The sequence below is a fragment of the Gobio gobio genome (assembly GCF_949357685.1).
Source record: "Gobio gobio genome assembly, chromosome: 24".
Classification (NCBI taxonomy): Eukaryota; Metazoa; Chordata; class Actinopteri; order Cypriniformes; family Gobionidae; genus Gobio; species Gobio gobio.
Window position 1 is genome coordinate 11647350 of NC_137120.1, and position 17145 is coordinate 11664494.

The window sequence follows — 17145 nt, forward strand, 5'->3', positions numbered from 1 at the left end:
TTCCACAGATTTTTTTAAGTTCACTCAATTTCATGCTACAAATTGTTACCTGAATTAATATTTTTTAATTGGCTCAAACTTGACTTAAACTTTAAAATGTACGTTTACTCAATTAGTTTCAAAATTACTTGAATTAATTATTTTTAATTGCCTCAAACTTGACTTCAACATTAAAATGTATGTTTACTCAATTAGTTTTAAAGTTAGTTGAATTAATATTTTTTAGTTGGCTTAAACTTGACTTCAACATTAAAATGTAAGTTTATTCAAATTGTTTCATAATTAATGAAACATTTTTAAATTGTTTTAATCATTACTAGAAATTGCTGTGGAACTAGTTACAAAATGTAGAATCATAACAATAAAACAGAATTAATAACATACTACCCATATAAACCTCCCACATAATATCAATGAGTTAAGCCAATATATGATGACTATATTTTTATCATCAATCAGCTTACAGCATCTGATTATATTTTATCTTGCTGTTCTCGCCATAACAAACAGACACAGCTGTCAAGAGAAAAACTAATGTTAAAAAGTCAAGAGCCGGACTAAAGCACACACTGATCGCCACAATGGTAACATCAAATCAAACTATTATACTTTCAAATAAGTAATCAACATCAAAGCCTCTTCTTAATTCTTAATACGAACTTCTGTAGATGTCTGACAGAAATAAAGTCAGTCTGGTTAGTAATAAGTGAAGCTAATGTTGTTTGTGGAGTTGTTTAATCAGATCTTGAGAGATGTAATGTATTTTATCTTCAGTTGATTTCATCCAAGGCTGTGGCTGGAAGTAGTTCTTGTGTTTCTCTTTCCTTCAGTGATTATGCTTGTTAACAGCAGGTGTTCTTCACTAATACAAAATCATTATTCAATCACTTAATTATCTCATTGCCTCCAACACTGATTAAGTGTTACATTAATAAGCCTGTAGTGTGCATACTAAGCAGTGTTCATTTCATCTGGGCAAATCCATGTGGGGCCTACATGGAAACTGGGTGCAAAACTGGCTGGGTCCCAGTTAGATAGCCCAGGTCAAACCCATTTGGGCCCCACATGGCTCTGTTGGCTGGGATGGTGGGGGTCGGGTGGAGTCGGAATCCCCTGGGGGAGAAATTCTGTGTTATAAATGTTTATTAATAATGTGCTGTTGTCAGGTCAATTAAAAAGTACAGTATATTTACTGGACAAAGTTATCATTCATGCTAATACTGTCAAATACACACAAGGTTTACATAAACACAGTTGTTTATATCTAAAGTGAAAAGTAAATAATACAAGTCAATAGTACTTAACACCATGGGATCCTTTTAAGAAGAATTAATACAGTAACAGCGCAAAATAAACATGAATAAGCATCTGAAAGTGTGTTAAAAGATACAGGACAACTGACTGAAATCCATATCATGTCACAGAATAGCTCATGTGTTTTAACCGCAGAAAGAAGGAAGTAAAATGGCTACACTCTAAAAACGCCAATTAATAAAATGTTGGAAGAGCAAAAAAAAATATGTTGAACTAATTTTCTTTCTTGTGCTTAGTTAAGAAGACATATTATATTAAGTCTGCAGAAATATATTTGAAAAACATTCAATTAATTGATATTTTCAAATCCAGTTAACATTTAGAATTGCAAATGTTGACTGGACTAAAAAACGCAAATCCAGTCAATATTTTATAAAAAGTAGGCTATTAAGGCCAACACAATATTTTACACACAATATTTTACTATGGAAAATATATTTTAGTTTGTGCTGTTGAAATGGGCTGTTAGAAATATTTGATATTATATATTAAAACAACATTTGTGAAATTAGATGTATTTTTGATGTTTTGTTTATGATGGTAGGCTTATCTGCATTATGATGAGAAGATGGTAACACTTTACACTTCTATATACATATTTAATATAAATATATAGTTCATTAACATATGTAGTTAATTTGACTTCGCGGAAGGATCTGTATTGCTCGTTTGACTTCGCGGAAGGATCTGTATTGCTCGTTTGACTTCGCGGAAGGATTGTTACAGATCAAAGGACTTCGCGCAGTTCGCGGGTTTCTTTCAGCAGGAGACAGCATATCAGCAGCATAATGTGTTGATAAAAGCGTAAACTATATTTAATGATATTTGTGTGGATATTTAACGTTAGAAGTGTTTTGTAAGTTATACATCCAAGGGAAATGGGGATATTTAAGTGATGTCTATGTCAAGTTCACTCGTCACCGAAAAAATGCTCATATAAAACTAACGTTAACGTTAATTATTTTATGTAAAAACGTACAAAGTTGAACATATTCAATGTTTTAGTATTTATCAGCGTTTTATGAGGTAACGTTAACGATATGTCCCATGTCAATGAGAGCGAACGTTATTTAAGCCGCGTTTCCACCAGCAGCCGCACGCAGTCCTACATCACCTACATCACCTACATGACTAATTTTCCTAATCTTCCAGGTACTTTAGACCGCAGTGGAAACGCAGACAGTAGCAGGTCTGGGGGGGGAAAGTTCCTGTAAAAAAAAGTTACTGGTACAAATTGTTCCGGGTAATTTCGGTGGAAACGCGGCTCAAGTCTCACCACCGAAAGTTCCCTAACTTTGAAAAAGTACTACCTCGGGAGCAGGGCCGTTCGGAGGGGGAAATATTTACCAGGAACTTAATTTAGACCCTGGTTCCTGTGGTCGAAACACACCAAGTGTTCCTAGTTCCTGGGGAAAGTTACTGCGGTGGAAACGCGGATTTATGTTACGTTAACGTGGTCTTTAACCACGTTTAAGTAATACAAATTATGTTAGTGTTAAAAAACTGTAATACTATAATTGTAAGGATGTCGCCCTTGGCTGGACTTGAACCCGGGTCTCTGGTGTTCTAAGTGTGGTGTGTTCTCCACTGAGCTAACTCCCAGACAATGGAACCCAAGAGCAGAAGAGTAAAGAGTCAAGAGACTTGAGTCTTCCAAAAAATAAAAATAGTCTTTACTTGAGAAACCAAAGCACAAAGTACAAATGAACTAGGAGAGCAGAGCTTCCATAAAACAGAGAAACAAAAATAGACACAAGGGTCAAAAAATGTACAATAAAGGCACAAAACTTATCTTGAGATCTGGAGACAGGAGGACATAGGTTCAAGACTGAACATAATGGCAAGGAACAAGCACACTTATAAAGGGCAAGACACAGGTGAAGGGAATCAAGGCTAATGAGGAGAGTTCTGAGTAACCATTAAACACACTGGCACCATCTGCAGGAGTGGAGAGCACTGAGCATGGGGTTAAAGTGCCATCTGGAGACCTGGAGGGAGCATGACATGGACGCTTAAGGAGGGCGCCCCCTGCAGGCTAGGAGTGGAACAGCATCCTAGAGATTGGATCTTTACAATAATGTATTTTAGTCTTAATCTCAGCATGTTGTGTGCTATGGTATTAAGGCGGAAGAGAAGATCCGTTCATGTGCGCTTCGTGCTGCCGGTTCTCTTGAGCTGAGCTGCGGCAGAGCGATCTCGAGCCAAAGCGGCATTTATGCTTTTGAATTTTGTAAAAAATAGACGTAATCTGAAATCTGAGACTTAGTTTCATATCAATAGTAATAAAGCACAAAGATTATTGCAATTTATTGAATGCGAGGTGCGCTGCAATGTTTATTCATTCATCACTTAAAACAGGATGACTAATCGATTCTTGGGATTTAAGAATCGATATTGTTTTGTAAAAGTGAGACACGATTAAAATCGAGAAATCGATATTTTTTACCCAGCCCTACTTTTAATGCATTAGTCATACAACACTTCCTGAAAGTAATATGCAATAAAGTAAGGAAGTGAATTTAACGCATGAATAAGTAAACTTAAAAATGATACTCAAATTTTACTTACAAACTTCAGGATATTAAAATAATATACTTTTAGTTACAGTGACAATTTTGAGCATAAAGTTTCAAAAATACTTAAAATATATGTAAAAGTAATGTTCAAACATTTAAAAAAAAGAACACAGAATTTTCATTTCAAGTATATTTCTTAGAAAATATACTAAAATAAAATTATTTTGTTAGTCTGTTAAAAGTTGTATTGTGAAAAGATGATGCTAATATACTTTTTATATATTTAAAGCAGCACTAGGTAGGTTTTGCTCTCGGGGTCCCCCTACAGTTGGGAAACAGTATTGTCCTCTACTACTGTCGTAAACTCTGTCATCCTACATCAGTGAATGCTTCGCACGTGCATTTGTTGACATGACAACCATGATAGCCCTGAACACAGCTGGAGTTCACATGCAGGTGTTCTGCTTGCGTCGCGTGTGAAATGTCTTCATCCCAGGTACAGTGGCATATGTTTCAGCATGTCATATGAATATAATTTCATGGGTTTTATTTTTTTCAAACGCCAAATGATCGTGATGCTCACGTTTACAAGCCAGCGTTATTATAGTAGCCTGGTCTATTGGTTCCCGTTTTACAGAATCTATATGATACTTCAATTCAATGTTTGAGTGGTAGGTAATAACCATATATCGTCAATATTATAATATCAAGCTACCATAGATGAATCTGCAAATTTGAATAATCGATTTGCATTATAGCTTGAGGCAAGACAAATAAACCAATATCACAGACATGTTAGGTATCCTAAAATATGATTTTGTACGTCTTATGTATTTACTTGCAAGAATGTAGCCCCTCCTCCTTCAGCTCACGCCAACGAGCAAACGCTGGCCCAATGTTAATCCTCGTCCTGCCTTTAATCCAATCACTTTCTCGTTTCCTCTTTTTGCTTTCCTCCGACAAAACCTTTGCTTTCTTATTTTTCTGTGCTGCTTCGGCCATGACTATAACATTCGGCAAACAAATAATAGTTGGGCTCGCACGTCCGAATTTAAGGAAGTGGGGGTGGTGGTGGAAGTGACGTATATGCCGTAAAGCAGTCAAATTTTGTAGTTCTTTTTGTTCTCGGGTTACTACCCGAAACCTGAAGTTTAAAAGTACGATTAAAAACGATACAGACCCCGTCAGGCTATGGCAGACGTGTCATTCAACCTATTGTAAGTCGATGTATCATCACAAGAGTCTTGAATATATATTATAAAGGTTGAAAAGTTACCTAGTGCTGCTTTAAAGATGGTAAACATTTTTGTTAGTATATTTGCAATATACTGCTGGAAAGGGAATATATTTGAAATACAATAAAGTTTTTTTTTTTACCAGGGTACTTTTACTGTATCCTTCTATGACAAAAATAGTAAGTATAATAGTGTGCTGGTATTTTGGTCCTGAATTCATTATCAGTGCTTTATGAGGCTTCATTTCCCCATCCCTACCTTTAGCAATGGTAGGGGTTGGACCAGGACAATTGTTCTCTTGATTGGGTGTGAAGAGTTTCTGATGGCTAACTTGGGTGTTGGTAGCGTTCCTCAGCATGCTGAGCCCTCTGGGGTGTTGATGCACGCTCTGACGATGGCCGAAGTTGATCCTGATGGTTTGGAACTCACCAGAAGCTTGTGGACAACCTCATCTATTCTGTCACGTTGCCGTTCTGCATGTATTTATCCTCACTGCATTTCACTGACTAATCTCTTTGATAATGTGGATCTCTTTGAACTCTTTTTGATGTTACTCTGTGGTGTGACGGTGAGGCAGAGACTCGATCCTTAAGCGTTGAGTGCCTGGGCGAAATAACTAGTGGCCTTGAAGAGTGGGCTGCAGAGTGTTCTGAAGGTTGAAGGTTCTCAGATTCCGATCCTTTAGGCGCATCTGCAGTGCTTCAGGAGAGAAGTGTGGAAAGTGATCAATGGAACTATATTACACATATACAAAGAACTGTATGAACATTTTAGTGATTGTATAATTGGAGATACATTTGGCATATCGAAAAGTTATATAAAAAACGGTTGACCAATATAAATTATGATCCTTGATGATGAGTAACAAATGACTTCGGACACCAATATTCATGACTGGCCCTCACTTTAGTACAACCAATCTGGTTGAAAAATGGACACTTTCTGGTTAAAACAGATGTAGCATTTACAACTCAACATACTGGCACTGTCAATGTCAAGACTAAAATTGTAAAGGTGTAACATTAACAGACTGTAGCAAGCCCTGTGTGTTGTTTAGACACACAAGCCCATTGTGAGATGGTGGTCCAGTGGGTTAAACCATGGAACTGATATGCAGAAGGTTGCTGGTTCAATCCCAGCGGTCACCACCAGTGTGTCCTTGAGCAAGGCCCTTTACTCCATGTTGCTCCAGGGGGATTGTCCCTGTAATAAGGGCACTGTAAGTCGCTTTTGATAAAAGCGTCTGCCAAATGCATAAATGTAAATGTTTAACTGACAGTTGCCTTGTGGCATTTGCACACATGGTCTGTGAGGAGTGCTTGCATCCTGCAATATTGATTATGAATCTGATCAAAGTAGATGAGTGCCTTATTATATACCTTCCAGAGAAATGCTGCTGCTAATGGTTAGAGAAACAGCAAAACTCGCAATATAGAGAGAATCTTGCACTGTTCTTGTCTGGATCCCTTTAGCTCCTCAAAAAATCCCCTCCACCATTACATACCGGAAAACCATTATCAGCAGCGATCAATGGAATCCTTAACTGATAAGGGAATTGAGACTTCCACACCATTCTGTAAGAAAACACATTCACAGAAGGTTAAAAATTATTTTTTTCCCTCTAATGTTTGCTAAATGCTCTATATTCTAAAGTAAACTATCACAAGAGAGAAACACTTTCTTAAATGTCTATATAAATGATTGGTGTTTCTATGTAATGATTTCTGAATGCAGAAACACATAAAGAACACTTAAAGGGACAGTTCACCCAAAAATTGAAATTCTGTCATCATTTACTTACCCTCGAGTTTTCAAAACCTGTATGCGTTTTTCTTCCTCTATTGAACACAGAAGAAGAAATTTTTAAGAATGTTGGTAATCAATGAGTTCACAGTAGCCATTGACTTCCATAGTAGGAAAAAAATACCATGGAAGTCGATGGCTACCATCACCTGTTTGATTACCAACATTCTTCAAAATTTCATCTTTTGTGTTCAAGAGAAGAAAGAAACTTTGTGAGTAAATGATGACACTTTAAGCCTCGTTCACACTGTCTAAATCTGATTATTTGTGTATCCGATTGAAATCTGATCTAAATTAATGACTGTACACATTGTGTACCACATTTAATTTCCCCGAATATCTGCATTGGTTTCTATGGCGCAGACATTGGTAGGTATGCACCAAAAACAACAACAGCAACCGCAACATGGAGGAGTTTGCAATACTGTGTGTGTATCCACCGCGCTGGACTACTGCGTCTTCTGAGGCAGCGGCAGAACTGTAGGAGGCTGGTATGAGCAGCTTTATTCCACGCTGTCGTCTCCGCCGGTTTCAAAACACGTCATATTGTAATTTTCTGCTCGTACCGCGCTTTGCTACAACACAACCTTTTTCTGCAGCGACTTTCAGTGTGTTTCCTATAACAACGTCTGAGGTTTCCAGAAATGTGATTCGAATAGGAAACTCAAACCACATATGAATGTAGCTCAAAACGGATTTAAGAGTGTAAATGCTTATATTTATTAAAATTATTGAATAGATGCCTTATTGGGACAATAAAGCCCTCCCTACACCTACCCCTAACTAATAACTTTGTTATTAAAAACACATTAGACATTTTTCTATAAAAAACAAAACAAAAAAAAGTACACAACAAAAACATTTATTGAAAATAAATGCCTTTCCGATCTTATATGTGATGGGGGAAAAGGAGTACAGTTTAGTTAAAGGCGAATTCAAATTCGAGTTGATCTGTATCAAAATGTTCTGCCATGCGCCTTACCCCTACACTACTGCTAAATTTTGTTTGGTCCAACAGACGTCAGTGGGCGGAGTTAGTGTAAATAGCCAAAAAGGCAGGCTATTTGCACTTAGTGTAAATATAGACACTCCATTGTAAAAAACAAAACAAAAAAACATTGCATTTTTATGTTTTTTGCCATTCACACTTGCTAAATCTGATCGGATTTTAATCAGATATAGCCTAGAAATCTAGACGCACCCTAGTGGCAGAAAATGTATTTTGCCGCGAGTGTAGTCTAGCAACTCTCAGTAGACCTGAGAGCTGGAAAAACCAAACTCTGGTCAGGCCAATCACAGAGTGTGTAGAGTCGGTGGGCGGGCTTAACATAATGACGGCACGTCACTCCGTCACGGCAGAGTTGCGGAGGTTCTGCGTGCTACTCGTAAACAAAGCAGCTGGTGAACAGCGGCCTTTCGAAATCGGCTTTGGCCGCGACTCTGGAAGACTTGGAGTTAAGCTTTTCTTTGAGAAAAGAACAAAGAACAGCACTGAAGTCATTCTTAAGAAAAGAAGATATGTTCGAAGTTTTGCCTATATTTTTGTTTTGCCTATAATATTGGCGAAACAGATTTGGCAGATTCAAATGCATCTATTTACAGCGTGTTTTTGCAGCGGTGAGTAATGTAGCCAATCACAGATAGTTGTTGATTTCTCGAACACGATCAGAATCTCACCGCTCAAAACGTAAGATTTTTTATTAAGTGCTGAGTTAACGCAGGCTCGCGAAACCTCTCATTAACAAACAAAGTCAAAGACACGATGTAAGTAAGAGATACGGCGAAAGTCTATCAACTAACGTTAGCTCGGCTTCACCTTCTTTGCTCTGGTTGGTTGTGGCACTCATAGCGCTATCCAATTGCGTGCAGAGGGAATTTGAAAGACAACCGTTTATCCCGCCCCTCGGATTGAGCCCTGTCAATGGTGAGTTTCCAGACCCAACATCTTGATGTGGGTCTGGCTTGTCAGGCCAAATCAGATATGCACAAAAATTGGATTTGGACTGACAGTCTGAAATCCTATTCAAATCACATTTCTGGAAGTCCATTTCAGTCTGACCACTCTAATCGGATTTTGCGTGGGTTGTCATTTTCTCACGCCACGTAAAGTGTAAACGTCAGACGTTGTATTAGTAAACGTGCTTAAAGTCGCTGCAGAAACAAGGTTGTATTGTTGCAAAGTGCCGCAAAAGTAGAAAATCACAAGATAATGGAAAGGTTTGAGACCAGCGGAGAGGACAGCATTGAATAAAGTACTGCATACCAGTCTCCTATGGTTCTGCCTCAGAAGACGCAATAGCACGGTGGATACACATATAGATAGTATTATTTACAAAACGACAATATGTTGTTGTTTTTGGCCCCCCAACACAACGTCATGGCCATAGAAACCAATGCAGATATTCTAGAAAACAAAAAAGCCACGGGACTCACAAATTGGATCTGAACATTTGTGATACTCAGTCAGGCCCAGTTCCAGAATCAAATCATTGAGGGTGCTTCTGAAATTACTGAGGGTGCTCTAGTAAAGTGCAGATAGGCTAAGCAACGGCTCCACCACAGCAGTGTACAGTGAGAAATGTATGATTATTTATTTACAAGTCATTTACCTATAATAGGAAATCCAAAAATATTTTGCTACAAATTGTCTATTAACCAGAGAACCAGAAAAAAAGGTTTTGTGAATTTAGATTAGTTTTTCCCGGTCATTATTGTTTGGAGCATAACAAACTAATTTATACATATTTTTTTTAATTCTATGTTATATGCTATATCCTCTGCTCTGTAGAGGACACCAGAACGGTAAAAGACATGAATAGACAAACAATGGGATTTTTGTTTTTATTCACCAATCAATTTTTATGCTTCAAGTTTGTTTTATGATTCTCAATGTAATGAAAGATACAGAATAATTTGATATACCATTTTACTTTATGCAATATGTGTGTAGACATGGCCATAAATGCCATTCCCATTCTAGGCAATGCATCTATACACTGTATCTAATTTGCATATTAAAGGGTTTTGGGACAAGATTAATGCTGCGTTCCAAGCAGGTTTTTGAGCCCGTAAATTACAACTTCAAACCACGACTCACGACTTTGTAGTGTTCCAGGCAAAGTCACACCAAACTGCCTGAGCGCAAGGAATTGTGTGGTAGTTTGATGTAAACAAAGCGTGGCGGACCGTACTGGGTGTATGCTCATTTACAATTATTTCTATCGCCAAAGGTGCTTACTCCTTGCTTATTTGAGGGAAACGGAGGAGAAAAACAGCACAGACGGCAAGAAAAGCTGTTATACCTTTTATTTTACGTTATTTGTTTATTTGTTTCATAAACACTGCATTCGTAGGGGGCTGCCATTGTTGCTTCGCGGGCTATGTGACGTCAAAACTCGTAACTGGGAGTACATCGATCTAGTACGAGTTCACGGGTGGGAAGTCACGGGTTTGACTGCCGTTCCAGTCCACTTTCACGGGTAGAAGGTTGGAAAAACACGGTATTTGACTTTGTTTGTTAATGAGAGGTTTCGCGAGCCTGCATTAACTCAGCACTTAATAAAAAATCTTACGTTTTGAGCGGTGAGATTCTGATCGCGTTCCAGAAATTAACAACTATCTGTGATTGGCTACTTTACTCACCGCTGCAAAAACATGCTGTAAATAGATGCATTTGAATCTGCCAAATCTGTTTCGCCAATATTATTACGGTATCAACAGAGGGTGCTTTTGCCTGCGTTTGACGTTTGCACCCTCTAGCACCCCCCGTAGAACCGGGCCTGTACTCAGTGTGGACAGTCAATAGCTTAGATCAGATTGCAATCGGTAAATAATCAGATTTGGACTGAAAGTGTGAATGTTGCCTTACACTTGTGAGACTAGCAGATCTCACAAATCAGAATCCATTGTAAATTCTTTTTTTTTTCAGGCAGATTCAGTGCACATAGTATCTTACCTCATGGCTGTTCTGCCTCGTTGCGTCTGTTTGAACAACAATAGCAACAAACTCAATGAAAAACAGATTACTTTGGTTAATTTGAATAAAAATACACATTTCTAAAGATTCTTTTTGCACAATTAACCTCATATTTCCATTTTGTCAGATCAGCTATATGTAAAACTTGCCATATTGTCTTGCTTGTGTAGATTTCCTGTGGCGATGGAAAATCACAGCAGCAGCTGCAAACACCAGCAGAACAACAACAACAACTATTCCTGCTACAGCAGCTGAAGACAGACCTGAACCTGGAACAGCTAAAGACAGACAGACATTATTTCCAGAGACTGACCACTAATCAACTTTAACAATACGTTTGACAGTATTATATTGATTTATTTAATAAATAACGAAAAACGGACAATATTATGCATTTTTCTAGATAAGAGTGTTGCAGTTATGGCGTCACTTTGCAGGCCAACCAGTCGTTACCATCACACTGGTTCCCTCAAGAAAAACCCAATAGGATTTTCCCATAGGCTTTTGGATTAACAATCTCTGTGTTCAACAAAAGTTTGATACTTACACGTTTGTCCATCAAGATAATTATCACAGATGAACACAACTTTTATGCATTTTGATAAAAGTTGTGAATGCTAAATGCAGTCGCCAGAAGTAAAAGGCTAAAGGTAGGCTATAAACGCACTACACCACGGTCCCGCGATTACAATGTCACCATCACTAAGCTTCCTAAAACTCTTTCAGTTCTTTTCATTTGAGTTAGACTAGTTTATATGAGCACAATTAAGAGCGTAATGAGGCTGATCTAACCTGTTTGGCGTGATGACGTTTAATCTCCTCGACAGCCTCTGTAGTCCATTTAGCCACTTGTTAGCAACCGCCTTTTTCAAGACACATAACAGCTTCAAAAAATCATAAGTAGGGTAATACTGATGTATTTTATGTCGTACAATAAAACGTGAAAGTTCACCATAGACCTTATTTCAGTCATTGACCCAAAATGGGTCATCCCATTCAAATAACCCATTGACTTTGGGACGAGGTGCTAAAGTGCTAAAATGTTAACTCGCTTCCGCATTTTGGCCTACAAAGTGATGTCACACCTGCACCATCATATCTCACTTTTTGTACAACTGATGTACATGTACAGGTTGATTTATAGATTTCAAACTGTTTTCTAAAACTCCTACGGAAAGTGCACTAAATGAATAAATGATACTCACCAGTGACATTAACACTCTTTATGCTGATAGTAACACTGAAGATCCTAATGATGCAGATTCTGCTGCTGTTGATCTGTAGCCTATAGAGTCCAGAGTCTGTGGTGTTGATGTTTGTGATGGTCAGAGATCCAGTCTGATGATCCAGCTTCAGTCTGTCTCTAAATCTCTCTTCACACTGATTTTCAGTACAGGTTTTATTGGGAGATCCAGTGATTTCAGCGATGAGAGTGCCATTGAAATACCATGTCATCAAATCATTTGTGGTTTTTATTACACAGGTATCTAAAGTAACAGATTCTCCCTCCTTCACTGACTTTCTTTTTATTTTATCTACTTCAACAACAGGGAAATCTGAAACACAAACCAAACACAAACCACCTTTTTAGGGGGGAACACTACATATCACGAGAGAACTGTGGAACACCCTTTACTTTTAGTCTAAAAAGCAACATTTATCCACATTTTGAGCTAATAAGCACACTTTTCATCAAAACCACTGCACTTTGGATTCCTGGTGATGAACTAGATTAGAAAATACCATGTATTATATAATATATGGATTTAAACAAATGCTAAACTGTCATCTTTACTGTCATCAGAAAAAAACTAACTGCTAGATTTAATTCTGGTTCAATGACAATAACCAATGGTAAATCAAAATAAGTAATAATAAAATAAGTTTATATTTAAATCTACAAATTCCACTTCAACAGTAAATGTGTTTGTGATCTGTATGTGAATTTATATACAGATACAGAGAAAAAAAAATACAGAAAAAAATGTCACTAAAGACTTGGTCTTAAACAATGACTCACCATATACAGCAACAATGAAGCGCTTTGTACTGCTGCTGATGTTGGTTATCCGTAGTTGATACACTCCAGCGTCTGTGTTCCTGGTGTTTGTGATGGTCAGAGATCCAGTCACATGATCCAGCTTCAGTCTGCCTCTGAATCTCTCAGTGCCATTATTACACTGAATGTCTGTACAGATTGTACTGAGATCTCCACTGATTTGGGCGATGCGAATGCCATTAAAATACCATCTAATCTTCTCTTGTTGGTTTGTTGTAACATCAGTGTTTAGAGTGACTGAATCTTCCTCCATCACAAAAGCTGACTCTTCATCTGTGTCAACGCTGAAAAAGCCTGTAGAAAAAGTGAACAGATAAATATAACCCAAACAAAATTAAACAACAGGAAGGTACTGTGAAAATGCAGAATGCTTCATCTTTAAAGTTGTGTAGCTGTGTTTACGGGTGATGCGTTCTGCGCAGATTAAGCCCATCTTAAACAAGCCTATCATTTCAATAAACAGACTTAAATCTTTAACAGCTAAAAAAGTCATAGGGCCAGATTTACTAACAGCTTGCGCCAGCGCAAACCCTCTTTTGCCGTTAAAAAACTACTGTCAGGATTTACCAAAGACACACAGTGAAAAATTAGCGCTGAAAAGGCGTGGACAGGGTTATTTTTGATCCTATTGCATATGCATTTGTAGGAGTTTCCCGTTCAGATGCAACATTTATGGGAGGAGAGTATTTAAATGAATCATGCAAGGTTTGCACTCGTCAATTTACTGTTTTTTGCGCCATTTTTGTGTTGGTCATTGTGTAAATGATCCATCTGTGTCTGCGTTCTTTAATTTGCTTGCCATCAGTAGATAACATGATGAAATTTCAGTCCCATTGGCTCTTTTTTGGAATTGCACTCTCATGCAAATTTGCCCTGTTTAGTAAATCTGGCACATAATTAGATTTTTATCTGATTTTAATCTGAAATCGATTTTACCAATATATTTGATTTACACCAAGAGGATGCGTAGCCAGACTGATGGTAGAATGTCTGGACTCTATTGCAGCTTTCTTTGGTCAAGGTCCGCCGAAGAGGACACGTAGCCAGACCTTCAGACTGATGGCAGAAGGTCTGGACTCTATTGCAGCTTTCATTAGTCAAGGTCCGCCGAACAGGACGGGTAGCCAGACCTTCAGACTGATGGCAAAAGGTCTGGACTCTATTGCAGCTTTCATCGGTCAAAGTCCGCCGAAGAGAATGCGTAGCCAGACCTTCAGACTGATAGCAGAAGGTCTGGACTCTATTGCAGCTTTCATCGGTCAAGGTCCGCAGAAGAGGATGCATAGCCAGACCTTCAGACTGATGGCAGAAGGTCTGGACTCTATTGCAGCTTTCATCGGTCAAGGTCCGCCGAAGAGGACGCGTAGCCAGACCTTCAGACTGATGGCAGAAGGTCTGGACTCTATTGCAGCTTTCATCAGTCAAGGTCCGCCGAAGAGGATGCGTAGCCAGACCTTCAGACTGATGGCAGAAGGTCTGGACTCTATTGCAGCTTTCATCAGTCAAGGTCCGCCGAAGAGGATGCGTAGCCAGACCTTCAGACTGATGGCAGAAGGTCTGGACTCTATTGCAGCTTTCATCGGTCAAGGTCCGCCAAAGAGGACGCGTAGCCAGACCTTCAGACTGATGGCAGAAGGTCTGGACTCTATTGCAGCTTTCATCAGTCAAGGTCCGCCGAAGAGGACGCGTAGCCAGACCTTCAGACTGATGGCAGAAGGTCTGGACTCTATTGCAGCTTTCATCAGTCAAGGTCCGCCGAAGAGGACGCGTAGCCAGACCTTCAGACTGATGGCAGAAGGTCTGGACTCTATTGCAGCTTTCATCAGTCAAGGTCCGCCGAAGAGGATGCGTAGCCAGACCTTCAGACTGATGGCAGAAGGTCTGGACTCTATTGAAGCTTTCATTGGTCAAGGTCCGCCGAAGAGGATGCGTAGCCAGACCTTCAGACTGATGGCAGAAGGTCTGGACTCTATTGCAGCTTTTATTGGTCAAGGTGCGCCGAAGAGGACACGTAGCCAGACCTTCAGACTGATGGCAGAAGGTCTGTAGCCTGGCTCTGCCCTCCTACATACATTGTTTTGTGATCAAATTTTTATTAAGAATTCCAGGTTACATGTATAATATGAAAATCAAGTGCAAAACACTAAACTCTTTTGATTTTACTACCAACCCAACCACCCACCCACTTCCGCTCAATTTTCATTTTCTTTCAGTACTCCATCTGGGATTGCGGTATATTCTCTGGTTTTCTCTGGTAAAATTTAAACCGGTCCAATCAGCGAACAGAGGGAGTGGCTAAGAACGAAGACGTTGATATCGTGCACTAGTTTGAGATGACATGCATCACGACCAAACGTTAGCGATTGGTTATGGCAGATCCAGAGTGGCTCTGGGCAGATTCAATAGTTATAAACTTCAACAAAGTACCCGCCTTCAAGGAAGTTAGTGCTTGTCAATGGAGAGGGGCCAGACTCTCTGTAAAAATGAAATGTATGAGAGACAGGTAGGACCAGGCTAGAAGGTCTGGACTCCATCACAGCTTTCATTGGTCAAGGACCGCCCAGAGGATGTTTGATTGAAAGCAACCAATCACAGTTAGTTTTGTTCTGTGTCATGTTTAGGGGCGTGAAAATGTAAAGTAATCTCTAAATTATTAATTTAAGAATGCACGTACTGTACTGCAACAATGGAGCTGCGAACTTCACATACTTTTTAAAATCCAGCATTTAGTTGATACTGGTAAGCGCTCATTGTCACAGTTGTAAGTGTTTCTAGATAAGTGTGCCATATGCATCAGACGTTCGGCCATCGGTCCGCGTAGCAGGACGTCTGAGGCTGAGATTAGGCCGTGGTTTACAGTCCAACAGCCAATGGGACTATTTCTTTTATAAAATGGTTACAACCTATACCTGACAAGTTTTCATAAAACAATCACACAGCAACAAAAACTTAATTTAACATAGCTGCGAGCAGCAATTATCGGGGTTCAAGCATTTTAAAGGTGCCCTAGAATGAAAAATTGAATTAACTTTGGCATAGTTGAATAACAAGAGTTCAGTACATGGACATCACATACAGTGAGTCTCAAACACCATTGCTTCCTCCTTCATATGTAAATCTTGTTTGTGAAAAACACCATGGAAAAACAGGCGAATCTCAACATTTGCATATGCTGGCAGCACATGTAAGGCCAAGCGGAACTGCACAGCCGAATCATCGAGAGTTCTGCAGGTATTGTGAAGAAACAAGCGTCACGCGAGGATAGCGAAAATGGCAGATCATGGAAATAAATGTTATGTTCAAGGCTGTGCAGGGGATGTGAGGACTTTTCATACCCTTCCCACAGAACAAAACTGTCAACAGGCATGGTTGATGTTTATCTATAACCGGATACGAGACAATTTAATTCAAATTTGTTCGTTTGCTCTGCGCATTTCACCACGGACAGTTTTTCTAACCTGGGTCAATATCAAACAGGCTTCACTCAGCGTCTGATACTGGAGAAGTGGCAATTCAAACTATATTCCCGCAAGCAGTAAGTAGTGATTTTATCCACTTATTGACGGTCTAAACAATTTCTGATTAAATCGAAAGTTTCTTAGTGAGACAACATTAACGATAATATCAACGCAAGATGCTAGTACAGTAGGAAACTCCAAGTAGCATACATAGTATGTAAAATGACAAAGGTTAATATTATTTCCTGCCAGTGTTGTCATATAAATCTACAAAATACTACCATAGATACATATGGCAATCCCTTTTGTCTGATAGAATTATAATTTAGCCTATATTTAATCAACAACACATAACTCAGGAGCTAACTATGTTAGTTTAGATGCTTATAGCTCACTCGATCATTCTACTAACGTCACCTTCTCCACCACTTTAGTTGAAACGATAGTCATTTGACAAGGCATCTAGCCAATTTGTAAAAAAAAAAAACCTTACTGTATTGTACAAACAACATATTTACGCCCTACCCTGTTTGCTGTTTTGAGTTTGTCAAAGGGAAGAAGTTATCATTGTAAAATCATACGGTGACGCATTACAATGATTAAAATATTTTCACAATGCTAAAAACAAAGTTGTGACTGCTGACGTTATGCGTTAACGTGTAAAGTTAATGTTATATGCTAGTTCACATGTCAGGCTGAAGTTATAGTACTGACGCTACGTTTTGCGGGTCTTCTTTTGAAAATAAAGACTAAACTTACCACTCAGAAGCGTCCATTTCCAATC

At 38.8% G+C, this 17145-nt stretch overlaps 2 protein-coding genes across 7 annotated transcripts in view; one reads left to right on the forward strand and one right to left on the reverse strand.

Annotated features, from left to right (window-relative positions):
- Positions 1–724: 724 nt before the first annotated feature.
- LOC307120351 (uncharacterized protein) overlaps positions 725–17145 on the reverse strand; it is a 29657-nt gene continuing 13236 nt past the window's right edge. For 2 of the 6 annotated variants that reach the window (XM_079807359.1, XM_079807358.1), the window contains 6 exons: positions 12865–13197; positions 12050–12400; positions 10994–11122; positions 10824–10849; positions 6570–6639; positions 2968–5764 (listed from right to left, as the gene is read on the reverse strand). In XM_079807359.1, the coding sequence (XP_079663485.1) occupies positions 6583–6639; positions 10824–10849; positions 10994–11122; positions 12050–12400; positions 12865–13197 (896 nt within the window). In that variant the 3' untranslated portion in view covers positions 2968–5764; positions 6570–6582. Of the gene's footprint in view, positions 1114–2967; positions 6269–6444; positions 6640–10823; positions 10850–10918; positions 11123–12049; positions 12401–12864; positions 13198–17145 lie in introns of those variants that run through there. The other 4 variants (XR_013815775.1, XR_013815776.1, XR_013815777.1 and 1 more) reach the window with 4 other exon arrangements.
- The window catches only part of LOC307120383 (SLAM family member 5-like), a 61807-nt gene continuing 60775 nt past the window's right edge, over positions 16114–17145 (forward strand). Inside the window, exon 1 of the mRNA XM_079807401.1 lies at positions 16114–16438. The gene's annotated coding sequence lies outside the window, so the exon portion shown is untranslated. The remainder of the gene's footprint in view (positions 16439–17145) is intronic.